This window comes from Anguilla rostrata, chromosome 3 (genome assembly GCF_018555375.3).
Source record: "Anguilla rostrata isolate EN2019 chromosome 3, ASM1855537v3, whole genome shotgun sequence".
Taxonomy (NCBI): Eukaryota; Metazoa; Chordata; class Actinopteri; order Anguilliformes; family Anguillidae; genus Anguilla; species Anguilla rostrata.
Genome location: NC_057935.1, coordinates 14,413,615 through 14,441,352, shown reverse-complemented (window position 1 = coordinate 14,441,352; position 27,738 = coordinate 14,413,615). Strand labels below are relative to the sequence as shown.

The window sequence follows — 27,738 nt, the reverse complement described above, 5'->3', positions numbered from 1 at the left end:
AGGGGCCCATGAACCCCGTCTGGGGAACCACTAATCAAGAAAATACACAAAATAAATCAAAATCGCGGAGAGGTTTTCGGAAAAGAATGGAAAAGCCATTAAAAAAAAGAGACGTTTTGTACTGGAGGTAACATCATACCCTCCGAATGGCAGAGAATGACATCATCGCCATCATAATCAGTCACGCCGCCTGACTTCCTCTCTGAGGCATGAACGACAGGAAGTGAAAGAAAGCAGCCAGGAGAGGACGGTGAGGCTCTCGCTGTGAAGGGGCCCAGGAGGCGTGAGCAAACAGAACCTTCTGGAGGTTTCTGTGAGGGAATGTTTACAGCAGTGGTCGCCAGCTCTCTTGCTGCCTGTCCTGCTACTAGATAAACACTGACCTGCACTCCCAAATGCACACATCCACACAGGCTGCTGATGTATATCTACACTAACAAACAGTCACTGTCAGTGCGTGACTGAACTGAGGCTAAAGTGAGACATGTTATCTCTCTGACACACCAGGCATATTCGCCCTCAAAATGTTAACTTATTTGCTGGCACTAACTAAGTTGTTTACTAGCCTTGCTACTGTTCCAGCATGTTGCTATGGCTATATTGATTAATTAGTGGGCCTGGCAGCATATGAATTACTTGTGCTTTAAACGGTTTTAATGTACACCTTCCAGCCAATCAGAATCAAGTACTCACCAAGACTATAGTAAACTGTATGTATTTGTGAATGAGGGGAGGAGCACCCTGAAGCCCAGTGTTTGCCAGGTGAACCACCCAGACACCCTGACTATGTGCCTGAGAGTATGTATGTATGCTGGGCGGCTGCTGTTGAGGCACTGGTCCAGCGTGTGGATGAGTCTCACAGTCCGGTAACAAATCTGTGCCAGTGGCAACAGTGGCCAGCAGCTGGTCTATGCTCTCCTGAATTTGCAGCAATTAGCATGAACAATCTAAGCTGATCAAAACAGAAAAATCAGGGTAAAAATTAAGGCAGAATTGACTGAAAACTAAATTCTGTGAGTGAAAATGTATGCCGAATTTACCACAAAGATTCGGTGGTGCTGAAGCAGCTCCACTGTTGCTATAAGTGCACAGCTGGTATCACAGCTGCACCCACAGTGCCACACCACCACCGCCCCATCCCTCTGGCAGCCCAACCAGGAATGGCCCTGTTTGATGTAACCCTCTAATGTCATACATCCTCTCTGACGCATACACCCACACACACGTGCACGTGCCCACAAAGACACAAAAACAAACACACGCACACTCACACACACATCCGCACACACACACACACACACTCCCACTCATATGGCATAAATAAATCAGGACAAATCTTTTTGAATGTCACTGCGGGAACAGATGACGGAAATATGCCCCCGCCCCCGTCCCCCCGTCCCCTCAGTCCCCCCTTCAGTCCCCCAAGTCCGCCCTTTGCCAACGGCGGAAGCGGCCAATTTGCGTGAGCCTGAGTTTCCACTCTCAGAAAAGCTGCGTGAGCAAACCCAGGCTTTATCCTGGGCTTCCATTCACACCACCGAAAAGCAGACCAAGGGCTGTCACTCGCCCGCCATGCCATTGGCTCTCGCTAAGTCGCCGCAAATCTACGGCCCGAAAAAAAGCTGCCGACGCAGCAGGACTCGCAGGCCGGTGCCGAGAATAGCGGGCTCTTCCCTTCCGCCCCCGGACCGAGTGAAAAGAGGGGCCGAGCGTCCCTCGGCTGGCCGTGTCATTGTTGGTTTTGGGAAAAACCCCTCGTTCTTTCTCTTTTCTTTTCCGCCGTAACATCATCCCCGCTGAAAGAAATATTATTCTCTAAGGCCTAGGCAGAAATGAATGTTTTCCTAAAAGGTTCAAGTAGCCAAATGCCCGAACTGCCCTTTCAGCTGATGTGGACACCAGGCTTCACTGTGAGAGAGATAATGTTGGTAGCGCAGTTCTGTTGCAGAGAACAGAGCCACGAGGTATTCATTTCAGCCATAGATCTTTGAAACAGTTGCAGAGGATAATTTGTTACGGCTGACCTCTGAACAGCTTTTCAAGCGTATCGCCTTCCTTCCCTACCTTTGCAAGTGAGCCAGTATTTTCCAATATGAGTAGATTTATCGAATAAAAAAATTAAAAATGCCTTTTCCATTCGCAAGGGGGAAGTTTTTTCCCCCTTCCGTAAGTGTTTCATAAAAGTTTTACTGTTAAATCATGTCTTAGCCTGCTATTAAATTCCACATTTTTTATTGGCCAAGTAGCGGGGCTGTGGAACACAGGAAGAAGAGGTGAATCGCTAAACTGAGCTTAGCTCTACCATCCATAAATAAGTAGCTATCATTTCACTCTCTGTAATTCACGCTCCTATCCTGCACGGCTTTACAGCAGTCGCCAGTCCTGCGTGTGCTTCTGCACACCTTCCTAAATAATTAATGAATCAATCAGTCTTTATTTTTGAGTAGCGCCATTTTAAAATTCACTCATTGCCTTACGGTTGGCCTCGGTGACTACAACAGTTTTCAGTTTCCACAGTTCAAGAACAACATGGCTGAAGTAGGGCATAGTTTAGGATTGAAGGGGACAGATGTTGAATGAAAGACAAAAAAGGTAACTTGATTGCATTGATTTTAGGACCAAAACAGTAACCCTCACCTACGAATGGTCATTCCAAAGCTTGGGAGCCCTAAAGCTGAGAGCTTCAATTATGCTTTTCTGGGGAGGGCTTTACCCCACAGACATGCGTGTTACTGGTCCATGTACACATCCCCTTATGAGTCAGCAGCATCTGCGCAGATGCTGTTCCCAGAAGACACAGCAACACAGTTGTCAGTTCCAGTTGAACACAGTTGGTTCGCCCCATGCAGAGGTGGCATGCATGCAGACCCTTAACATTTAATACGCAGCTCTCAAGTTCTCAGAAACTTGCATGACAAGAATGCGAGACTGTTTTGGAGATACTTCATGGTGCAGAAACACGAAGAACCTTCCGTGTTCGATGCTGAAATCTGCCCTGTAGCCCTCTCCAGCCTGTACGTACCTCAAAAATGAACTTTCGTTCACATGCCTCGGCTGTTACACACATTTGCATATTGCTTTTTGGCACCCTAACAAGTCATTATCATGTTAACATGCTAACGTTTCAAAACTTATGAAAGCTAACTTGCTAACCCTTACTGCTGTTAACATGCTAACAGTTATTCATGCTAACGTGCTCATGTTTGCCCTTATTTATGCTGAGGAGCTAACATTGAGCCATGCATCTTGTAGCAAATGGGATCCAGAGAGACCCTTCTCCTACAGCTCGATGTCTGCTGATTGCAGCAGGAGACACAGGTCGTCCGAGGCTATCGGCTAGCCCAGAATACACACGCGACCGCGCGATCAAACAGCCCTTGGCGTTAATAAAAACTGGAAGCAAGACCCAAACCAAACGACCGTTGGGCCAAATGGGTCCCTCGGACTAAGCGCAGACAGGAGGGTAATGGGAAAAACACCGCTGGTTTGCCTTGACTCCTGGACAAGGCAGAGTTCAGTGTGCTTTTCTCAGGGAGGTGGGTGTCATGTCACATTAAGGCCCCCATCAATAAAACAACTGGAGCAGCAGATAAAGTACAGACCGCCCCCCCTCCACCCTCATCCCACCCCCACCAGCCCACATCCCCCTCACTCAGGCAGCGGAAACCTGGCCTGAGTCCTGGGGGTCTCCAAGGCTCAGGCTGCCATTTTTTTTCTCCTTACAATTCTTACAAATTTTTTCCTCAGCTGAACCTCTTAAGTCATCGCTGTGCCACCTGCATCCATAAAAGGAGCACTTTCGCATGTGTTTTCCCTGAAGCACAAATAAGGGGTAGATGTATTGGCATAGATGTTGGTGTGGGGGCTAAGAAAGTTATTCTCTGTATTGGGGTAAATATTGGTGTGGGGTAAGATAGTTATTCTCTGTATTGGGGTAAATGTTGGTGTGGGGGGTAAGAGAGTTATTCTCTGTATTGGGATAGATGTTGGTGTGGGGGTAAGAGAGTTATTGTCTGTATTGGGGTAGATGTTGGTGTGAGGCTAAGTGTGGGTGGGAGGGTTAGGGGGGCCAGTGTGAGGAGGGTAAGATTCCCCCAACCCCTGAACCAGTACGCTCTGTGTGTCCCTTTACGTGCTCTCCTCCAAAGTCAACATTCTGTGGGTCTGCTGTCGGGACCTGATGCATGTGTCCCAGGTTTAGTGTTTCAGGGGTCTGGTCTGGGCTGGGATTCCTCTGCACAGACGTCATCAATTATCTTTAATTAGCAGGGTGACTCTGCGCTGAGCAGGGAGAGAAAGCTGTGATTAAATAAACACAGAGGTTGGGAATGAGAACTGTCAGTCCACATGTGTCAGCTGTGTGATTCCTGGTACCCTGGGATATGCACACGCACATACACACATGCACACATGCACACGTACACGCACATGCACACACATGCACACACACACACACGCACATACACACGCACATGCACACACATGCACACGCACGCGCACACACATGCACACACACTCTCACACACGCACACACTCACATACTTTCAGCATGCACCATATGGGGGTTTCTTATGATTAGGTGTCATAGTTTTCTCAGCTCAGATTTTAGCGATTCATAGTTTCTCTGAGCTTACTGCTGCAGTGCTTGCCAGTAGGTGAATATCCATGGATCACATGCATAGTTTGTGTGGGTCCGTTTCAGCTAAAATGCTTCCACATGCCCGTTGCTAGGCTGTCCAGTCAAATCATTTCCATTACTCACATTACTATTAATACCACTGCTACCAATAATAATAATCATAACAATAGCATAATAAAGCTGTATTAATAATAATGCAATATTGATAATATAAAAATCAATAGATTTGTTTGTACAATTTGGGAACATCTCTATCTACAAAAGTGGCAGATCCACTGGTCACATTTCTAGACAATGCAACTATGTGAGAGTAGGGAGCTTAAAATCAGTGTTCGGCCTCAACGATGAAAAAGAAAAGTTGCATTTTTTCACCTTTTCTAATTAACATATTACTTTCTTAAATTGTAAGTCATTTTGAGTATAGTCCATTGCACTGTGATTCAGCCCATTGCACACATCCACACAAAGAGGGAAATGTATATGCAATCAGCATTTGTTAATGCATATCTGTAACACCGTCTGGGAAGGTTCACTGTTCAGGAAACAATGCTGTTTCATTTCCCCCATACACAATTCACCACAGACAGATTGAAATACAGACTAGCAGACTAAACACAACTCGTTTAACCACTGCAAAAGCAAAGGAAGTACTCAGCAATCATTAAAATGAGCCAAGTCCTTGAGAGGGAACGTCACATATTTATGAGACAAAGAACTTCTGAACTTACTGAGGCAAATAACAAAAGTTCAATCAAGGAAACAAATCAAATCAGGCTCCTAGTTCCAGGGGCTGCTGGGTGGCTCAGTCAGTTAAGGCACCATGGTTGTCTATACTGTCAAAAATCGGGAGTGGGGTTTGCACGTGAACATGGTGGTGATTGCAGACAGTTTGGCATTTCAGATTAGGGTGGAAAATGGACATGCTCAACCCCAAGTTGAGAGCCAATTTTTTTTTTTAATTTAATTTTTTAAAAGTGAGTTCATTTAAAATACAACTGGAAAGCTGCTGAAATATGTGGTTCTCAAAATGTTGAAAAAAGAAAAAAGAAATTTCAATAACTGTGTACATTTGGATCTCACTGTCATGCACCTCACCTCTATAGTGCTCAAGTGCGAGATGCAACAGGCCATTGTGACCTGCTTTGAACTTGTGACACTGAAACGTAGTAGTTTTCTGCCCAGCAATATGACAACTACCCACAAGCCCAGTCAGGCATTTTACTCCATCCAATAATAAGCAAGAGTCAACTAGACACCAGAGTCACTTCAGCAACTTACACCTGAAATTGCATCAGTACTTGTATGTGTAACTGTATCAGAGATAATATGTATAAGTGCTCTTGAAAATAATTGTGTATTTCTGCCCTTTTGTCCTTTACCTTGAGCAAGCATTGTGTTCAGCTTGCATATCACAGGAAACTTCAACTTCAACAGAAACAATACAGTGTTCACAATCTTTTACCTCCTGTCTTCACATTCAAATATGAAAATATGTGTGGGTGTGTCTGTGTGTTATCGCGTTTGTTTCTGAGTGTGTGCCTGTGTGTGTGTTTGTGGTAACCCTTAGCCAATCTCCCCCTCACCAATTCCCAAGTTTGGATATCATTCCAGACAGTGTGACCACAGCGTCTGCGGCCTGTCAGTGCATCGCAGAGCAAGCTGACGGCTGATATGTGTGCATGAAGGCCTTTCCCAATGGCACTTCACTAAGATTAATCGCCAAGGAGCATTCTTCACCGACGAGTCATAAATGATAGCGATGGACCTTGGGATGGGGGAAAACGGAATTTTAAAAGGACTGAGAAACGCAGAGAGAGTTTTTCGCTTCAAGGCCCAGCCACGGGTTCGCAGGCCGCACCTAGGAGAAGTCTCGCGTCCCGTGGCCCTGCTCGCAATGAAAAGGCCTCCCGGCCTCCGCTCTGTAATGATGCCAGATTTCCTTTGATACCGGGCTGATTTACCGGGTGCCGAAGGCCCGTTTTACACGCCGTTAATCGCGGCTTCGCGTCCCGGTGATGAACGGCCACAGGCGGACGCCGGGAGCATAGCAGGGATGCCGACGGTGCACAGCGGAACCCCGCCCCTCCTCCCACAGGTCCGGCCATACCAAAACATCACCTCTGAACTCCCACCTTTCACCTCTCGTCCAGCTGCGATAGTTCTGTCGTCATCCTTAAGCAAAAAATCTTAACAAGGCGCGAAATACTTCACTTTAACTGTTGCAGCAGAAATGATGAAGCATAAACCAGGAATAATGTCAGCTGTATATTGCACTGATAAATGTATCATATAATACCTAATAAATTTTATCATTGCGCAAACAACAAACAAATCACGTTCCAACCTGTCTGTATTACTGCTGCATCTCTGCAATGTATAACAAATGAATACAGTGCACGGCTATGAAATTGGGAATCCAAGATAAACACCGTGGTAAATTAAAGTGCGGCAAACAGGAGGCAAGCACAACCGCTTCTGATGGGTAATTGTAGAAGCATCTGTAAAACGCAACAGCACCAGGATATGGGCCATTAAGTAACATTCTAGAATTAGTTCTAGCATCATTCCAGCTGACAATAATAGACCTTTCTTGTAATTGATTTTGAGGCAAATCAACTACGTAACTTCTGATGATTATTAATTATCCTGTCGGGTTATGCTCTCTGGGTCCTGGTAAATACAATACTTTGCCCTCTAGCTGCTATAGAAGGGGTGGCCAAATCCGGTACTGTAGAGTCAGAGGCTTGCTAGATTTGTTTTTTGTCATCACTTAATTGAATAAAATCAGTTGATTACCCAGTTAACTCATCTCATCTGGTTTTTTTGGTCTACATTGGTTGCTGATTTGAGGCTGAAAACAAAAACCAGCAGATCCCTGTGGCTCTCCAGGACCAGGGTTAGAGACCTCCATGTTATAGCATTGTGCCTCACACCACTGCACGAACACTAATCTCACTCTCTGGTCATTATCCACTTTCACAGAAGCACATCCTAAAGTCGACTCTCACTGGTGCCACCCAGTGTTGGAATGAACACCCTGCAGCTGTGAGGATTGCACAGTCGGCAGTATCTTCCCAAGGGTGATAGAACGCATATGCTCAGACTCTTGAGTTTTGGAACTCGCACCTGTCCTGCAGCTGGCCAATCCAAACCCTGAGGGAAATCTTGAGCAGGGTAAAGCACCTTATTATCTCCCACCAGTAGACTGAATATTCAAGGCAGCATTGCTCTCATTTAACACTATTTGGCAACATCTGGCCACCAATCCAGTGAATAATTACGTCATTAATAAGGCATAATATGGCAATAAGTGCACAGAAGAATGAAGATGGCATGTGGCTTCTTGACATCATGACGAGCCAGTGTGCGTGTGTCTTACTACAGCAGTGATTGCTATGTATCCTAGCGGTGTTTCCATCTGATGCTAAACCACAGTTCCCATCTGTGCCAGGTTAGAGTCATGTGTAATTTTCTAGCTGCTTCATCATACAGTACGCAGTCAATATAGCAACGTCCTCAAAAGTCACTGTGGATATTCTAAATAAATAAAACTGCTCTAATGAGAAACAGTCCTATAAGGCCTTATGAGGGTCATGTAAGGAATTCATATAGCAGAACCTTAGAGGAAGAGTCACGGTCTGAAAAAACAAACTGCCCTGATATTGCAGGATGTTGCAAAAGAATAGACCGAATGTTAGGCCATGGCAGTGCATGCTGGGACATTTCAACAGGACCGCCACCCAGTGCCCCACACCGACGGGATCGGAAAACCTCCCTAATTAAGTTTGCAAAATGTTTTGGGTTCTAGGCTCCATGAGGGAAGCTGTTTCCAGTTGTGTTTGGTCAAGAAGAAGGAAAATAAAGATTCAGTTCCCAAAACTGCTTCCCAAACAGCAACCTCTTCCAAAATGAGCTTTTTATTCCGTTAGACCATAAAGAGCAAACTGAAAACCTAAACAGATCAATAAATATACATTTGGGGTTTGTCTGTTTCTGGTAAGGAGCACTTATAACAACCCAATTCCAGCAACACAAAATAAATATCTGCTTCTCTGGGATAGGCATGCATTTTGGGTTGAGATATCAGTGTCTGTGGACAGTCTGAATATCTGAACATTGTTCATCCAGCATGACCGCATGAAAACCTGAAACTCAGTTTATTTGAAGAAAGTTTTCAAAATGTATCACAGCAGAGACATTTTTTTTCCGGTTCAGCTCCACAATAACACACTGTACAATAATCTATTCCGTAATCAGCAAATAAACAGAATGCTGGAATTAATTATGTATAATATAACCAAAATACATGTAAATATACCGTTTCATTTCGCGTAAATAAAATGAGGCCTATATCATAGATTAAATATACAACGTGCAGCAAGAATAATGCTGTTTACTTGAGTCAGATTCTCCAAGGCACAAAGTCCATCAATCGTTGTTCGGGTCCGAAGCCAGGCTCCGGATTGTTCAGATGCTGCAATAATTCTCGCACGCATGGACTCACACGTTTCAGACAAACGTGAGACCTTTCTGAGATGCGTGATTCATTCTCCGATTTCCCAGGCAACACAGTTTCGGGAAAGTAACATTCGATAAAGAAGAGAGGAGCGGTTGTTTTCGGAGGTGTAATTAGCCTTTACAGCGGGCGCCTTTTTAAAAGGTGGCTAATGAAGACAAGGCCTTCTTCAGAGACGCATAAACGGCTTTGAGAAATGGCACGGAGTGAGAGCAGTTCTCCGACTCCGTGCTCGCAGGCGCCCGCGTCAGAGTGGCCCAGCCCGACTAGATTCAGCAATAAGATGTTTTTAAAAAAGCCCGTTTCATCATCGGCCCTGACTCACTCGCTATCTGATTAGCTGAAGATCACCAAACCCTTGCCTCCTTTTTTTGAACTTATGAGCTTACTTTGATGAAAACAAATTTGCATCATAAGGTTATTTATTTATGTATTTTAATTATTTAATTTTAATTAAAAAATGTTTTAATTGCGTGGGGGTGCTAGGAGGACATGTCAGTTTCAGAGAGATCTGCAATAGCATTCCCCACAGCAAATTAAAAGTGTCCTCACTGAGGCTTCACTGCATATTTTCAGTGAAAGCCGTCCAAGGAATGATGTTGGTAAGAATGCCTGCCCCCCCCCCCAGCCTCGCTGATCAGGTGGAATTACAGCGGGGGGAAATGCACAATAGAGCTCTTTCAGTAGGTTACCTGACTGAACTGAAGCCCAGTCACTCCGCAGCCCTGTCCTCAGGTGAACACGCACCCAGGCCTGCCTCCCTAAGGCTCTCTCTGGAACATTCCGCTACCATGTACACATGTACCCCCCACTGGTCTTAGAAGGCCTGTGTCTTGCGTGTTAGACCCCGGTCCTAAAGGGCTGGTTTTCATTGGTTGGATAAAAAGAGTCCACACACTTTTTCTTCAAAGGCTACGATTGGCTGCAAATTTAGAGGAAGCCACAGAAAACAGCATACACTGTCGTCCTCCAGGACATGGTTTGCTTTAACAAACCGTTTGACACTCCTGGTTAAAGCAAGCCATAATTATTCTGCTTCCAAAAACCATGGCTTAAAAATAAACCAACTGTACTTTCCCTTGACTGTCAATTGAAACATAAACTTAATCCACACACATCAATTAAAAACTTGTCTGAAGAGCTCTATGTTTGTCACAAGAGGCATTAAATCAGAAGTAAGGAACTAAACATCTTGTGGGCCTGCACAGGGATCTGCTCACGGGGTAGCATACTGCCCCCTGCAGCCAGCACAAACACCTGCAAGGTACAGCATTCCCACGCCACTGAACCACTTTACAGAAAAGCTTTTTCAACTGTCTTCAACTCAAGGGACAAGGGAGAACAATACATTTTCTACCAGTGCATGAATCTTCTCATTCAATGAGGGTACGAATATCTTTATATTTGCCAAAAAGAGCATACCTTTGAACATGTGCGAATAGAATACTGGACATTTGTAATATTTGTATATGTAATATTGACAAATATCCTATACTGCAAGAGAAAGACTTGGATGAGAAGCATTTGCAAACATTACACTCAACCTTGGTGGACCTCCGAGCAAGCATTGTTTACCTAGCAACCAAACAGAAGCAGATATTGTATAACATCTTTATCTAAATGCGCATGACAGAGTAGATTACTAGATCTCATTAAAAATAAAGATGCCTGATTGAAAATCTCTAAGTCAGCTTGTGACTGTAACAAGCTAGCGCCCTACCTAAAACGTAATATAGTAAGCTAACAGAATTTTTAAAACTAGATTTTAATTGAATGTTCTCTTAATTCTTTCAACAGCTACTTTTTAAAGACAGTACACAGCAAATGCTTAAGTAGTTGAACACACCGCTAGAATGCGGATATTGTAATTAACCATACAATCTAAGCACCTGAACTAAATCAAACTAGTACTGTATGACTGATCATCACCCACTGATAAACACTAGCCTTTAAACACCGAAAAAACCCACTTCAAAGCATGCATTGTTTTACATAGTTACTAAAAAATGCTTTTTTAGGTTGCATTTTAACACTAACAGGCAGCAATGCTCAAAAAATATGATGGAAAAATATGATCATTTAAGGACAGCCACTACTACTCACTACAAGATAAGGTCACCTTCAAGAGGACAACACCCAAACAGATGTTACATGGTGGAAGATTTTTTAAAGGGGCCTTTGATCCCATAGACTTTCCACAGAACAAAAATATCAAGGAAAGAAGAATTTGATTCAAATTTAGTGGTGTGGAAACATTTTTGAAGGACATCGCTAAAAAAAATTAAGCTCGCATCAAAATTTACCTTCATACCTTGGAGCTCCTCATCCCTAACAGACGTAAAAGAGAGGGGCGAATGAAACATTTAAACAGTACAACAGCTCGCCCTAGTGACGGAGATCTCTAATAATGAAAAACTGAGATCTGAAGGAGATCACGGTTACTTGTTCCAGCAGACCCTCTTGTCAAAAGCCAATTACACAGCTTGGATTTCTATAAAATAACCATTTATCCAGCTGGATATACACAGAAATGATTGAGGTTAAGTACCTTGCTTAACATACTACAGCAGTGTTCCAACAGGGATTTATGGAACTTCCAAGTATAAATCTACCTACCTCTATTACACATAACCAGATGTGCATTTAACATATTCTTATTTGAGGTGGGGAAAAAAGGAGCCACATATTTGCATCAGTCTTTATTAATATTCAGATTCTGCAGAACTACGAGAGAGAAAGCACACCGTTTCCATGGTTACAGCAGGAAGAGTCTCACTTTTTACATCAAACACAGTCAGACAGTTAGCATATTCAATGGACAAGTGCGTTTCAAAATCTACCACCGAGTGCCAGCAGATAGAATTAACCTAAGATCTTTTGTCTTTTTTTTCCTTTTTTTTAAAGCATTATCCTCCATTTAATGGTGCAGCTGCGACTGCTAAAGAGAAATTTGGGACATCATCACTGAACAACATGCCAAAACAACAGTGTTAGAGGACAGAAGCTCGTAGCAGTCTAATAAGTGCGGAGGATGACTAATGCACACCACTCTCTAGATGTGTGCAACCAGGAGTGCAATCTAAAGTGAGATCCACGCTGCTCCCTAACCCAGGTCAATGCGACAAGTTTCACCCAAAGGGGGAACAACCAGCAGGACACACGAGTGTCTGTGTCTATTAGGACAACTGGCTGACGTCCAATTGATCCGACGAGTGCCTGTATCTATTAGGACAACTGGCAGACGTCCAACTGATCCAACACAGGAAGTCAGTCTGGTGTATTGAGTGCAATCTGGAGTCATTATTGTAGGCTCTGAAGTGAAGCCTGAGATATGGTTCTGTATCAGTGCCATTTAGACACACATATTAAAGAAAAGAAGTTGTTGAAAATGACCACCATCTTAAAGCTCCTTCGCTGCCATAAATATTAGTGCTGACAAATATCTGGATATTACACTTATCAGTGGCTACCTAGGTGGCAATACATTACAGTTGAAAGAACAGTTGACACTTTAAAAGAACTAAATATATTTTAATTTCTTCAGCGAAAGGACTAAATTGAATGCGAAACTTCTGCAAATAAAACTACGGTTCAAACGTGATTCAACCGTATCCGCAGTGTTACGTTCAGCACCACCTGGTGTTTCCCCACGGTCATTACGTATAAAGTAGTGAATGTAACACCAACTGCAAAACACTGAGCAGAACATTACGTTGTCTAAAAGTAGACATGCTTTAACCGTGTGTGTTTAGGTTATTAACATACATACCTATTATCAAGACAAGAGAATACCTGCTCCTTCAGATTCATGTGGTGTCTCGGTTTGGGAAGCATCCCAGCTCATACAAATTGTTCTCGCAATGTTACTGGAATGTTCTGTCAATGTTATAACACCGCCACTACATGGCAGCAACATCGTGAGAACGTTCTGAGTTAGCTAGGACATTTCTAGGGAAAGTGCCTGGTAAGCATGAAGCAGTCTGAGTGAGTGTAATGTGTGCGGTCAGCCAGCCAGTAGAGGGCGCTGTTCAGGCGGCCAGGGGTCCCAGGTTCAGCTCCACGTGGTGAGTCAGCCAGACCGGCTCGCAGGGGGCCCCGCTGTCCTGGCCGGGCCGCAGGGGGGTCGCCAGGTTGCGGAAATCGTGGCGGATCTTGAAGCACACGAGGACGTCGCCCTGCTCGCAGCGAGGGGTCACCCTGATGAAGAAGCCCAGCTTGTTGGACTTCCGGAAGGCCACCACACTGGAGAGGGGGGAGAGGGGCAATTCATAGGTATGAGAACCTGTACATGGAGCATGGAGCCAGCTTTGCTGCGTGCAGAGTGCGGTCTGCTGAGTGTTGCCCAGGTCACGTGGTCTATTGAAAGGCAGTGTAGCATAATGAGTAATGGGTAAGGAAACGGGAACTACAGTGGGTAAGGTACTGGTCTTGTAACTTAAAGGACATAGGTTTGATTCCAGGGTAGTACACTGCCATTGTACCCTTGAGCAAGGTACTTAATCTGCCTTGCTTTAGTATATATCCAGCTGTATAAATGGAAGCTATGTAAAATGTTGTGTAAGTTGCTCTGGACAAGAGTGTCTGCTAAATGCCTGTAATGTAATATTGCGTATGGAGAGGTCAGCTGCCTGTTACATGTGAAGGACAGCGTTTTGTTTGCTGTTGCTGTGATTGGTTGGCTGCGTGTAGCCTAGCCTGTGGTGTGCAGCGTTAGACTCTCACTCCGGGTCGTCCTGGAAGTCGTGCGGCTCGGCCAGCTCGTCATACTCAGCGGCGGCATCCTTCCCCGCCAGCACCAGCTCTTTAGAGGGCAGCACCACCTGCAAGCACAGCGTTTCCACAACATTACCTCAACGTCAGGACAACATTATCCCCACACTGAACAGCCGCGCCGCGGGAATCTGCCATGTGTACTAGAGAGAATGCGTAGAAAAAGGAGTGGTGATGATGAATCATAAGTGTGTGTGTGTGTGTGTATTTGTGTGTGCATGCAAGAAAATGTGAGCATGAGTTTCTGTACCTCAGCAATGCTATTGGTGTGGTCAGGGTCATTGGGCTCACAGCCCTGCAGGGTCACATGGGTAATGCTCTCCACAGGATTGGTCAGGGTCAGCAGCACCTGGCTCTCCTGTTCACAGTCATACAGTCAAGTGATTTCATCAATCACGTGACTTCTACCTTAAAACATTTACATCAGTAGGCAAGCAGCTGAGCCTAGGGGCCAACTGTACTTACAACTGACAATGGTCATTTATTTAACAGTACAGAAAAAACGGAACCATCCCAAACCCCCGACACACCAGACAGCTGGCCAGTACACACTGGTCATGTCACCACCCTCCAATAGACAGCATGAGTGGCCATTTCCCATTAATTTTAGAAAGTGAGGTGAACTTGCCTTGTTGAAGCGCATGTTTGGAATGGACATGATTCTCACTTCTGGAACATAGTTACTGCAGAAGAGAAAGGACACATCAATCACACAGTGGAAGGAGGAGCTACATATGCATAACCAGAAAAAAATGGGGAGGACACTAGGTGCTCACCAATGCTCACAGTGCCAGATACTGGAGCAACAACATTAATACTCACACAGCCACTAGCTGGATCTTAAATTTTATTGAGGTCGGGTTGAATTCTGGCTTGCTCAAATTGTGCTCACATTTCTGAAAAAAAAAACAGGGAAGAGAATAACCAATCACTAAAGTTAATGGAGAAAGTGATGCAAAAAAAACGTATGCAAACAGCACCCCCTGCCTGTGTGGAGGAGGTAAAACACATACCCGGCATCGCAGTGATCTCTTGATCAGGAGCTGTTTATGTTTGGGGTGCAGCTGTAAGACTCCAGGGGGCTGGAGGTCTGGCAGCAGCAGCCTCTGCCGCAGGGTGGTCACTGCAGGGCAAGATCAATCAATCAATCAATCAATCAATCAATTAGTTAGTCAAAGTAAGCTGTTCATTATTAATGAATAAATCCCCCAACTAATAAATCAGTCACTTCATTAGCATTTATGTAGCACCCTGGCTAAGTGCGTAGTGTATGGGTGGCACCCCTGTTATGTGGTTAGAAACCATATAGCCCTCTGCTTAGCGTGTGCATATGCATAGCACTCAGGTTTTATGGCTAGCTTGTGTAACCCTCCAGTTCCAGGGCTGTAACCCCAGCAGTGGGGCGAGTGGCGCGGGCTATCCGGGTTCGAAGGCCGTACCCTCGGGCAGGTTGACGGGTCGCGTGTAGCAGTCCTCCGGCAGCGGCTCCACCTCCTCCAGGGCCTGCGCCGGCTCCAGTTTCACCTCCCTCTGCTCCTCCCCCTCCTTCAGACTGGCAGGGTAACAGAACGACAGTTAGCCACGACCGCGCATCCCGGCACCGCCCCTTCAACTCCGCCTACCAATCACAAAGCCTCAGCAGCATCCAGATGCACTTATGTTCTGGGACCAAGAAAGAGCTGAGATTCATGTATGCTTTAAGGGTAATAGTAAGTGTCCAGGTGTGTTTCCCTTCTAAGGGTGAGAGTGCCTTTTTCTAAAGCGAAATAAGAGGCAATCTGCCATTTCTTTTGGGTAACGATTTACTTTGAATGTGAAATATTGCCCAGATGTGCGTGTGCTAACGGTTATATAAAAAAAGATACTGCCCAGGTGTGTGTAAATGCTGCTGTGCCCAGGTGCATGTTCTAAAAGAGAGAGTGCAGATGTGTATGTTCTGGGATTGAGAGAGGTGCTCTGGGGTTCATATACATAAAATATATCACAGCAGAGAATGCTAGGATCAGGTTTCTCCAGTCCTAACCTCATCCATTATGAGTCAAAATACAACACTGCCCCTAGATCAGTCTGCTAATTGATCCTACCGGGATGCTTTATGAATACGGGCCAGCGGGTGTCTGTGCTCTGGGCGGTTACTCACGACAGGCCGGCCAGACTGGCGATGGACACTCCTGATCTCTGTCTCTGAGTCCTGCTGCCCAGGCCAAACTTCTCCTGAAACAGAAGAAAACAAGTGCAAAAGCTGAGCCTCTCATCCTTTAATAAAGCATATTTAAACTCCTGTGAGCATCTTGAGGGGGGTATTTCTATTTCACCAAGCAGGATTACCGAGTTAGCTGGGTAACTGCTAAGTCAAACCCAAAACAACTCTTTTTACTTCAGTCCATGTTCCAGATTTGGAAGGGTTCCGGGTTTTACTCAGTGCAGTTATCCAGCCAACTCAGTAATCCTGCTTCCTGAAACAGGGCCCAGATCATCACTAATCCCTTTCCCACATGCGTCACGATGCACAGCAGGAGAGTCTGCCGCAGAAACCTCACGCGCGTTCTTCTTCACAAGAAACTCTCAGAATCGAGGTGCTTTCTTTCTAAATTTGGGAAAAAATAATAATAATTTGTTTAAAAAAAGCAAAAAAAAAAATGTAATTAAATTGTGGGACACATGATATGAAGCACTAAAACAGCTAAGACAGCTAAGGATACATCTGGTGTAGATCAGAGTAAAAACATGGGTGCGTAAGAGAGTTTTCAACGGTGAAAGTTGCCGCTTCACACAACCAGACCTGTCCGATTGACCACGTCACCAGATTCCCCGATGATAACTTATCCTCTAACCTTCAGAAATAACAACATCCTTCTTTCTCTCCTTCTCCTGAAACTAAGGGCCCTGTGTGTGGAGAGTCTAACTGCACTGGAGGCCTTCATGTGACTTGGGAAGCCCTGCAGTTACAGGGTAGTTTTATTTATTTATTTTTTAAAGCAGAGGGAGAGAAAACAGTCCATCCACACAGTACGCACATGATGCAGTGTCACTAACACCACAGCCTCCCTTGTCAGACTAATAACTTTATGGTACCATCACAAGGTTCACACTCTGTATGTGAGATACGTCTGCCTAATTTCTCAGCTTCTGAGGATGTACTTTGGTAACAAGCCACGGGTCAGTTACTCGTTGGAGCTCAATCGGGGTTTTGTGTACGTGCGGCTCCACAGGGGGAAACTAGAATACAATATTACCTAAACCAGTTTCCTGCAACTGACACAGCTGTTCTAGCCAAAGAGGGCATTTGAGAAGGTGGACTTTCGCGGTCAGAGGACTTGAACCGGTCAGTGAGACCAAGGGGAAGGGTGGGAGTACCGTGTATGCGTACGGTCGGAGAAGGCGCGTGGCGGTCGGAGCGAGGGGGCGAGCGGTCGAGTTACCGTGTAGGCCAGGGGCATGTAGGGGCGGCGGCGGGCCAGCTTCCTGCGGTCGCGGTCCAGTTTCTCCCTCTGAGCCAGCTGCTGGTAGTACTCGATGAGCTTGCTTATCTGTGGAGAACACGTCATGCCATCACTGCGGGAACTTATCACACATCGGCATTCAAAGCTCCCAAAAGCACACGCCCTCAGACAGTGCAGTGGCTTTGCTTTTCATATTTCACAAATATTACCCGGTTTTTATTGAGGTGTACTTTGGAATACAGCAGTCCTTGACAAATATAAGATAATATAGTGCTAGCCTGCAGTATATACTGCCAGCCAATATACAATCTTCATCATCATCTTCACAGAAGATTTTTATTATTAACCTTTATTTAATCAGAAAATATCATTGGGATTAAGAATCTCTGGCCTGGCCAAAGCAGCAGCACAGATAAAAACAGATAGATACAAAAAGTTATCCAATATACAAGAGAGCAAAAAAGCTAAACAAAACAATGACAGCCTAGTGAGACTGCCTCCATTTTTTTAAATTGGAAATTAAAAACATTTAAAGATATTAAATCTATGAGTTATAGGTCCTTCAGCCCCATATTAAAAGTAGAGAGTGCAGAGAACATAATTGCTCTTTTTACAGTCTCTGTACGGGCATTAGGCACCAAAAGCATTAAACAGCCCAGGGAGTGTAAAACATCCAATACTTTTCACAAAATATAAACACATGAAATGAATGCACATAAAAACTGCTGCACATTAAAAAGCACTCCACATAAAACCAATGCTCATTAAAATCTACGGAACATTAAAACTACCACAGAATACAATTTACTGAATATTACAACTGTGAATTAATATCTGCTGCACAATATAGTTTACTGTAAATTAAAATCTACTGTACATTGAAACTATTGCGCATTAAAACTTGTACATTAAAATCTACTGTACATTAATATCTACTGAAAATTAAAATGCCTGTGCATTAGTATTCCATGCACATTAGAACTACAGCACAAAAATCTACTGTACATTGAAACTGCTGTGCATTAAAACTACTGTGCACAGTAATGTATTGATGCAGCTGTACTCACACGCTGTGTGTGCGGACTCTCTGGCTCCTGCCATCCACCGCTGGCTGCAGAGAAGGAAGGGAAATTAAGATAAATTAGTAAGAGGCAGTGAAATGCACAGGAGAAAGGGGAAATTCAGGTTTAAAATGTAAATGAACACTATCTAAAGTAACCCTCAGCTGGGAAGTGCTTTAAACATCATTCAAGAAAAGCACACTGTATATACATTCAAAATAACACTATTATGACTATATGTATTATTATTATTATTAGTATTATTATTATTATTTTATTATTAATAATAATAATAATATAATAATAACATTATTATTGGTGTGTAGAAGTGTGAACACTGAGAAGAGCGTGCATGGATGTGAAACCAGACTGACCTGTAAACAGGTTTTATTGCACTGAGAGAGCAAACACGTGCCACTGAGAACTGGGGCCTGAATGCAGTGGAATGCGGGACTGAGTGACAGAGTGACGGCGAACAGGACACGGACCCCCGAGGCCAGCACACGCACCCACAGACTTATCGGCCATGCCCACGTCCCGCGAGGTCCAGCGGCAGAACCCGCAGGCCAGGTAGTACGCCTTCTTCATGGCCGTCTTCGCCGGGTCGTCGGGCAGCGGCGCCGGGATGTTCGTGGCGCGAGTGGACAGGGTGTGCATGCAGCACGGGCAGTCAAAGCAGTTAGCACACCTGAGAGAGACAGAGAGAGTGAGACAGAGTCATCACTGTTCACGCCTGCGGGAGAAAAGGACACCACTATACCTTCTGCCATATGAGGTGGCTTGCATCCTTTTTACATGACCTGTACATCTGTGCCATCTGTCACACAGGCTCCAACATTTTGACTGACATACTCGGCCTAGATTTTAAGAAGAATCCTTTTTTCCCCACACCAAGATGCATCAGTGGTTTTAAAACTGCAATCAGCCCCTCCATTTGTGTCTCTTACACAAATTATACAACCAATACTTTTTTTCAGCCAGTTACCATGTAATTTGAAAAGGAGTGTTACCAGAGTACAAACGCTCAGGTTATGTAGATGGCACAATGAGATTCACACCTGTTCTTTTTGATCTTCGCTTCAGCGGAAGGCATATTCTCCAAGCAACTTGGACAGTAGTGAGAGTCCACCTGATAGCAAAGGAAAAGCAAACACTTATTATATTCTCAATCACAAAAATACACACTTTCGGGTTAGCTAAATATATCTAAAGTTACACTAAATTATGCATTTCATTTACACCTGAACAGTATTTTACAGTGAAACAGTGTTTTACTCAGGACAACTGCCGCGGAAAGTAGTTAGTGTTAACCAAACCACGAGTAAAAGAATTCCCAAATATAAAAGCAATTTGTACAATCGTTCAGGGTGTGGTAGCTAAGTAGCTGGCTAACTAGCTAGCCAATGCTAAACAACAATAATTATTGGCGTCATTCATATATCATTCCCGTGTATAGCGTTTTACGATGTTTTATTCTCCATACAAATTCAGTAAAACAGTCTGGGGTGCAAGGAATAAAATGACATAGCGACCAATAAGTGACTCACTCCCATCTTCCATTTTTGCTTGCTAGCTAGGTAGCAAAATAGCTAACTATCGTGACAATGCGACCGGCTCAATTAGATGGAAAGTCGTATTGACAAGACATTCACCGAACAATGAAGCAGGCATATTTTTAGCTCTTACTAACAATGCACTGGACTTGGTTGAATTGATTTAGATAAGTATCTAAGATTATCTAGTATGGCAACCTCTTGCTGGCTAAACGGCAAGCGAACGCCGCACGGAACGGGTGGAACCAACATATGTAGCTATTATTATGTAGCCAAACCCCACCCTGGCAGATGAGCGATTGAAATAAAAACACAACGCGTTTCTAGTTTGAATTCGACACTACTTACTTCGTGAGACACACATTCCAGAGAGCGTAACTCGCTGCAGTAGCGACAAAAATAAAGCTGAGACAACGGAGAACGAATCCGTTTTTCTCCGTTAACCAAGTAGAGGACCCTGTCAGGCTGCAGAAGGGACGCCATCTTTGTCGGTAGAATCCTCCCCAAATCGCCACGTCACTGGCCAGCAGTCAGTGCGGTAGACACTGGAGGTATTTGTTATCCTTCTCGCTTATCTATTCGCGAGGTACCACCTGCATTGTCATTGGTGTATTCAACGAAATATCATAATTTAATTGGCTGAAAAACTAAGCGTTGTGTGTGAGGACAAAAGCAACTTGTGTCTAAAACGCTCCATCTTTACAGATGATGGTGTGTGTGGATTGTGACCTAATTCCTGCCATCTCAAAAAAGAAGTAAACTGGTTCAAATAAGAAGCGCATAAAACTTACTTTTTAATTTACTTTTTTGTTTTTAAACTGTGTAAATACAAGGATTTAAAAAGTAAATACATTTTGGCATGTGTCCAGATGCTCTTAACAGGGGGTTTTGTTCCTCGGTATTAACTCGGTCGCTAAATAAAGACTTTGTATAATATATAATTCTATATAACAGAAATTCACAATCTTCACCCAGCCCTATTTACCATGCTCACCCTCTAAATAATCTTCAGAACAAGTTTCCAATTTTGTTAAAATATCCACTAGACGTTTTTTAAACTATGCTGTATTGACATTTGGACTTTGGGATACATACTTCAATTTTTCTGTAAGGTTGTAATTGTCACTAACTGCTGCCATGTCTCCATTGTAAAATAGGTTTTAATCTCGATGAAACTAACCTGGAAAAATAAAGGTTACATTTTTAATAAATAGCCTCCTTGTTTTATATTGTATTACTGGGGCTGAGCGACGGGGACTGGGTCCTGACATTATTTCTTCTATACCTCTAATCTGTTCATCGTTGGTCTTATTTGCACTGTTGACTATTTTGTGTTGGGACTTTTTATTTGTGAATGACAGTTCGACATATCACGCCTGAAAGCAAAAGGAAGATCACTCTGAATGAATGAATGATGCATAAACCAGTGGCATCATTATCATGTGAATTCATTAACTCGATCATAAAGTATAATTGTTGCTGACATTTTTGTAGGGCTATAGCTCGTGCTGAATGGCAAGTGTCTATTTTAGTTTGGAGTCTGTGATGGTACCTAAGAATTAGTATTGTTCTTCTGTTTGTATCTACTACTTGGAGTGGACCTGATTTTTCGGCTCTCTGACAAAAAATGTGTAGCCTATAATCCATGGCCCTTTGACAATATGATGCCATTAGCTCTACATTAGTTAGATCGTTTCGAATCCAATTTAAATCCTGGAATCCTCTTTCAAACGACCTAACCCTGTAGATGCAGTGTCGTCCGCGTATGACAGCTGCACAACCTGGTCTAGAGCATCAAATTTAAGACTGATCTGAACCTCGAAGTACAGAGCTCGGCATGTAAAGGCACATTGCTACAAGTTGTGAAACACATCTGCCTTCCAAACCAAACCAGCCAATCGCTGTCCTCCTTCCGTCATTTTGGTAACCGCTGTGAGAAGAATAAACTGACGAACTTTTGAAAGCAAGACGCGAGCTTCGGAAATATAATTCCTCTTGATTTTCTTATCGAAAGGAATTTGCACCGAGGACTATTTAACGCATCTAAACCTGCCATTTTAATAAACCGGTGACCACGAGGTGAGTTTTTTATTTTTATTTGGCAAGCTCGATGAATTGGAAAGACACTCCGTTAGTTGCTTTACGTTTTATGTAAACTGAATTACATTAGGCTATTAAGGAAATCAAATGTTTTGTAAACTATGAAAACATATCAAAGTTACGCTTTGAGTTGACGCAGTTTGTCCGATATACACAAAATAGCCTATGCTTGATCACTAGATTACGTGAAACGTCACTGTGTCAGCACATGGATCTCCCACGTAGTGTTGATGTGTGTTGATGAGTTCCAGATGTTTACGGGTTTCTTCCTTGGAACTTTTTTTTTTAAAACGTCGCTCGGTGTAGGCTACTTCCTTGAAGATTAGACCCGAGTTTCAAATTAGTAGGATATTTTCTTGGATAGCAACAGTCCACATCTCCGCACATATTTGCTTTGTGAGATATAGATTGCATTTTAACAAAAACCAACAACCCTGCAAACATCTCGATTGTTGAGGAGAAAATGAAAATGGTAAATCATAATGGTAAGGATTACCGTACAATGCGTGTGCGCGTTGAAATTTACAGGACATGGATCTCAGACTTTAGTCGTGTGGGCCACAGTGTCAGCGTGTTTTTGTGATCTCCTTTCAATCATTTGGGAATTTGGGCTTGGGGGGCAAGGTGTGTGGATTGTTCGTCCAATCGATTACTTAAATTGGGCATTTAAGTGCTGAAATAAACATAAAATGAGCAGATACTGCGGCACTCTAGAACTGAGGTTTGAGATCCAAGATAATCATCACAGCAGCAGTATTTCAGCGGTGTCATGAGCGTCTCAACGAGCGTCCTCTGACGTAGGCCTGACGCACTTGGAAACTGAAATTACGGATCAGTGTAGTTTCTGTGAAAGGGTTGTGACATGATTATATTCTGTAGAATTAACTGCGGGGCTTGAAACAGGAAACGACCTGTCTCTCAAAAGGCCCGACCATTTCACCCAGGCTTGTTTGCTATTAGTTATTGACTGTTCTTTTTTCTCCAAACCTGCAGATGGAAGGTACTTCTACACCGATTGACACATTGCCACCAAAACACGTTTTGGAGATATGGGTCATTCTGCTGATCATCCTGGCAACGGTTGTTGTCATGACTACCTTGTTAGCAGGCCCCGTAGTGGCTCTCATCTTTTACCGGGTTTGGACCAGCCCTGCCAGAACTGCTGACACTTTGGAAAGGGCAACCAGTCCTTGATCTCTTCACAGGCCCAGTGTTATTGTCATCTCAATGGACATGAAGTCAAGAGACTGTGGAAACAGCTCCTGTTTTCAACCTGAACCACAGCCACATACGCTAGCATCTCTCTTTCTCTTCCTCATACAAGGGAAAAGTCAGAGTCATGTCTGATGGCTTAATTCATGAATCACAGACTAAGAGGTCATCACAGGTCTAGCTACTGGAAACAGAAGGGATTTAGCCAATGGCCATGTGTAATAATTGCACTACTGGCAACCCTAGTGTAGCCTAAAAGGTTCAATGCACCAAGATGAGAAAAGCAGCCTCTTCTACTCCCAAAGTGTTGCCTGGAAATTCCGATACCAGTCATCATATTTTCACAGAATATTTTGTGCAGTTATTGTGCTAGAGGCCTTCATTTCTAGGAGTACGTGCAGGTGTAGTTCATTCGTTCTTGTGTGAGGAAGCAGAGGAAGCCCTGGTGAATGGATCCCTCCCTCCCTGGGCGACGATTTGGCAGATTACTAGCTGCCCCATGGGACTGCCTGGCGTAGCTGGCCTTGGCACATTCAGTCGATCCTGGACTGTGAGGCACGTCACTTCACTGAATGAGCGCTTTAGCTAAACATGCCACATGACAGCTGAAGGACAAAAGTGTAAGAATTACATTTAATTAGTAATTCTACAAAATGCATTTTTAAACAAATGAGATAAAATTCAGTCTACTCATAATACATAGTATTATGTACTACTCATAATACATAGACTATATGCTGCATTTTTATTGGAAAATATTGAGTATCAAAAATGTACTTACATCTAAAAAGCACAAGTAGGCACTATTCCAATAGAATTCAGGCCAAAATATTTATACCAAACATCACCTATTTTACTACCAGTAATGACAGTAGCTTTAATCTATAAAGACAGCTGCTTATGGCATTTTGTGGGGGAAAGGAAGGACAGAAAAATCCCATAGTTTCTTTTTAAAGAACCATTAGTGGGAGAAAAGCTTTAAAATGAAAGTGCTTTCATTTCCACAATGGACACGAGAGAAACAAGCCAGTCTCTGTCTCATAATCCCCCAGGACAAGCACAGCCTTTCCTGTTTCACAAACATCACAAGCTTAACCTACAAACATGTCAGTCAAGGAAATTTTATGAACTTTCACAAAGATTACAGGTGATTGTCTCTAAAGTTATATACACAGGTAACATTTATCATGGAAACTCATGGGAAATGCCTACAATTGAAAAAAATACTGCATTAAAGGAACTGGGATGTTTTTAAAGAAATGGACATAAAGAAGGGAAATTTGTTCATAAATGAGGAATTTGGTTCTAAAATAAATTCAGGAAGTTCAGCGTTGACTGAATTATCTCACTCCGCATGTGTTCACAGCAGTCATTATTACAATGTAAAGGGGCATGTTAGTTTAATAGTTTTAAAGTTTTCATTATTTGCACAGTTAACAGGCTGTGTAATAATATTAAAAATAGGTTATACAAATGAATGTGCTGGTGAGCAACATAAAACAAAAAAATCCTTGCAGTAAGTATTTAAGGGAACAGTTGAAAATATAAACAAAATAACTAAATCTGGGAGGGCATACATAAAGGTCAAAGTGAGTTAGTTCTCAGTAATGCATTTTCTGTACCACGTGGCATTATTTATCAAGCGCACAATGTGCTTCTGTGCAGTGTGTTTGTTTTAGGAAACGGAGTGTGAAATTTGGAACAATGAAACAACTGAATGTTTCTCATTACAGATTAGGCATACGGTACATGTACAGTACAGAACGACCCGCCTTCGTTGTTGATCGATTCTAGCAAATGGTTACTGGACTGAAAAGAGCCTGATGTTTTCATTTGCAATGAATGTGGAAGATTCATCTGTGCTCCCATACAGCATAAAACTATCAGATTTTATGGTGTTCTATTTTTTTTCTTCTGTGTATTAATCCATTATTCCCAGAAACAAAAAAAATTAAACTGTAACAGTATTCATAAAGAATTGTGGTTATGAGTTGTATCATCTCAGCATCTACTGCAGAACTGAACACTGTGAACCAAATGTGAGTTTATTTTAATGCATTTTAAGACAGATGCGGGATCAGATAAAGAATGTCGAAAATATCCTCTTTAAGAGTGGAAAATGCTTCGGGGGAACATGTGACAGTTGAGAATGGAAGCAGGATAGCTGTATCAACAGGAAGTGTGGGAAATGCCTGCCAATCTCAACAGCCCCACCGCAGGGAGCTTTCATTTTCCCATCACTCCTTATTCTGAAGCTTAACATGCACCACGCACAGGGGCACCTCTGAGCTTTTGGGGGCCATAAACACCCCACGCCGCCCCCACCCCCCCCCCCAGTATATAATCTCACAGAAGGCAGGGTTTTATGCACAGTGCATGTCTTGTCTACAGGATGGGGCACCACTGACTGCGCGCAAAGGAAAATGCCAGACATATCATACTCAGCACGTTTTTACAGTAAATGTTAAGTACTGATTGAAATGCAACTTGTGCAGTTTTCCTACAAAAGCAAGATGCACAGCCAAGGGGAATAAATCAGTGAAATATTTTGTTAAAAGATGGGTTGAATGGTTTTTCCTCCCCAGGCCTGTGGGCTCATTATGAGAGTTACCTGATGACACCTAATGGCTTTAGGCCTTTGTTTGAATGGGTTGCCTTAAGGTGAAGGCTGAAGGAGGTTAAATTAATGTAACTCGCGAAGACCACAGACAGGATCAAACCACTGGTCTCATACGACTTGAGTAAACAACTTTCTAAGACATAAGAAAACAATACATACCTTATTCCACAACTGAAGGCTAATTAGTTCAGCCCCGGAGGGTTTGTATCTGAGCATAACTAAATAGCTGCTGCTCGGGTAACAGGTTTAAACAGTCTACATCCCATCCAACTCCCTCCCTACACCCAAAGTACATGTTCAAGCAGGATCCTTTATTTTTCTGCCATTTTGTTGTGATCTTTCTTCGATGATTAGGGGTTTTTCTTAGATCCTTGGATATATAAGGGGGAAAAGTAGAATGGTTTGAGAAGACTTGTCAATACGACCTCCAGCGTGACATTTGTGTATAGCTATTTCACCAGTCAAACTTTGCAGTGCACACTGTATATTGCCATCTAAAGAAAAACACATTTTCAACATACCAAAATGCCAAGTTACTCACACAAAGCACAGTCTATAAGTCATTAAGTCAAACTTGTAAAATCTAGGCCTGCTATTAAAAGTTTTGATGTAAAAATTACAAGAAACAATATTGGCTATTTTAGCTCACACAAATTAAACAAGCTGTATTGCAAAACAATGCTGCCCAATGTTTCCTAAATTATTTCAAGCAACTTGGCAGTGTGTGTACAAGCATACAGTAGATTAATGGGGCAAAAATATGTGTGGATAGGTTGTAAGATTCAATATTTACTTAACAGGCCTAAATATTTTTTACAGAAGCCGCAGGCATGTCCACATTTAACAAGATAGACAGCGATCTGTATATAGCCACACTACTGGTGGAAAGAGGCTATAGCCCCTCACTACAGTCTCCTATGTATAATTGTTAGCACAAAGGAAAGGCCAAAAGTTTATTTCGGAGTCAGATCACCAAGACAACATTAGTCCTGTTCCGGTAGCACCGGGTAAGACTACACGTATTCCTTCGCCACACAGATACTTCCGCTGTTTGGTGTATCTGAAGGGATTCTTGCATAACCACCTGGTGGCAGTTTGGTGGAAGTACACAAAAAATGGTTTCAAATGAGTGAGCTCCAGGCATGTACTGTTTTCTTCGGAGTGTGTTCACAGGCCCTGATACAGGTCAGAACCATGTGATCATTTGAACTTTAACTCCAGTCCCAGATGCTGCAGAGTCTGCATGTTTTCAGTTTCCTTTCAGTCATCAGCCAATTTAGGCCTTGGAAATCAGGTGTGTGGATTGTTTGGCTTATGGCGAAAATAAAATGCTGGCGGACAGAAAAGTCAGCAGACGCTGCAGCCATTCTGGACCAGAGTTTGAGATCCCAGCTTTAAAGAGGGAAGATTCAATATCCTGAAAACAGCAGACACAAACCCCCTCCATTTCACCCGAAAACTGGAGCCCGCGCTCTCTCTTGACAGTAGAGAAGAACTTCTCTGCCATCTCCCCAACCTACTTCTAAACAAATTCCATTCCATCGGTTCACACTTGACCACAGGGGAGCCCAATTGTCCAGACCAATTATTTGGTGTACACCAGCACTGGTTCTCTCCTGCCTTGGACCACAGGAAAACACTTTCAGCAAAGGCACAATACAGTCAGCAGCAGTTACCAAAAAAAAAAAAAAAAAAAACGTCACATCAAATAAACTATTAGGCTAACCAAATAAGAGAAGCCATCACTGTGCATCTCTGCATGAACACAAAACTACAGAGCACAACACCATGCAACAAGCCTTCAAAATAATAACTGGAAAAAAA

At 43.3% G+C, this 27,738-nt stretch overlaps 1 protein-coding gene and 1 long non-coding RNA gene across 2 annotated transcripts; one reads left to right on the top strand and one right to left on the bottom strand.

The window, feature by feature from the left end:
• Positions 1-11,841: 11,841 nt before the first annotated feature.
• On the bottom strand, positions 11,842-20,507 carry dctn4 (dynactin 4). The gene is made up of 13 exons (XM_064326422.1): positions 20,331-20,507; positions 19,488-19,558; positions 18,939-19,117; positions 18,436-18,479; positions 17,348-17,455; positions 16,066-16,139; positions 15,365-15,477; positions 14,939-15,048; positions 14,748-14,821; positions 14,554-14,608; positions 14,176-14,283; positions 13,878-13,975; positions 11,842-13,397 (listed from the first exon to the last, which is right to left on the bottom strand). Exons 1-13 carry the CDS (start codon positions 20,463-20,465, stop codon positions 13,184-13,186), a joined length of 1,383 nt encoding a protein of 460 aa, XP_064182492.1. The 5' UTR covers positions 20,466-20,507; the 3' UTR covers positions 11,842-13,183.
• Positions 20,508-21,494: 987 nt separating this feature from the next.
• Positions 21,495-25,288, top strand: LOC135250279 (uncharacterized). The gene is made up of 2 exons (XR_010328890.1): positions 21,495-22,061; positions 23,076-25,288. It is a non-coding gene; the product is annotated as an uncharacterized LOC135250279 (long non-coding RNA).
• The last annotated feature ends 2,450 nt before the right edge of the window (positions 25,289-27,738 follow it).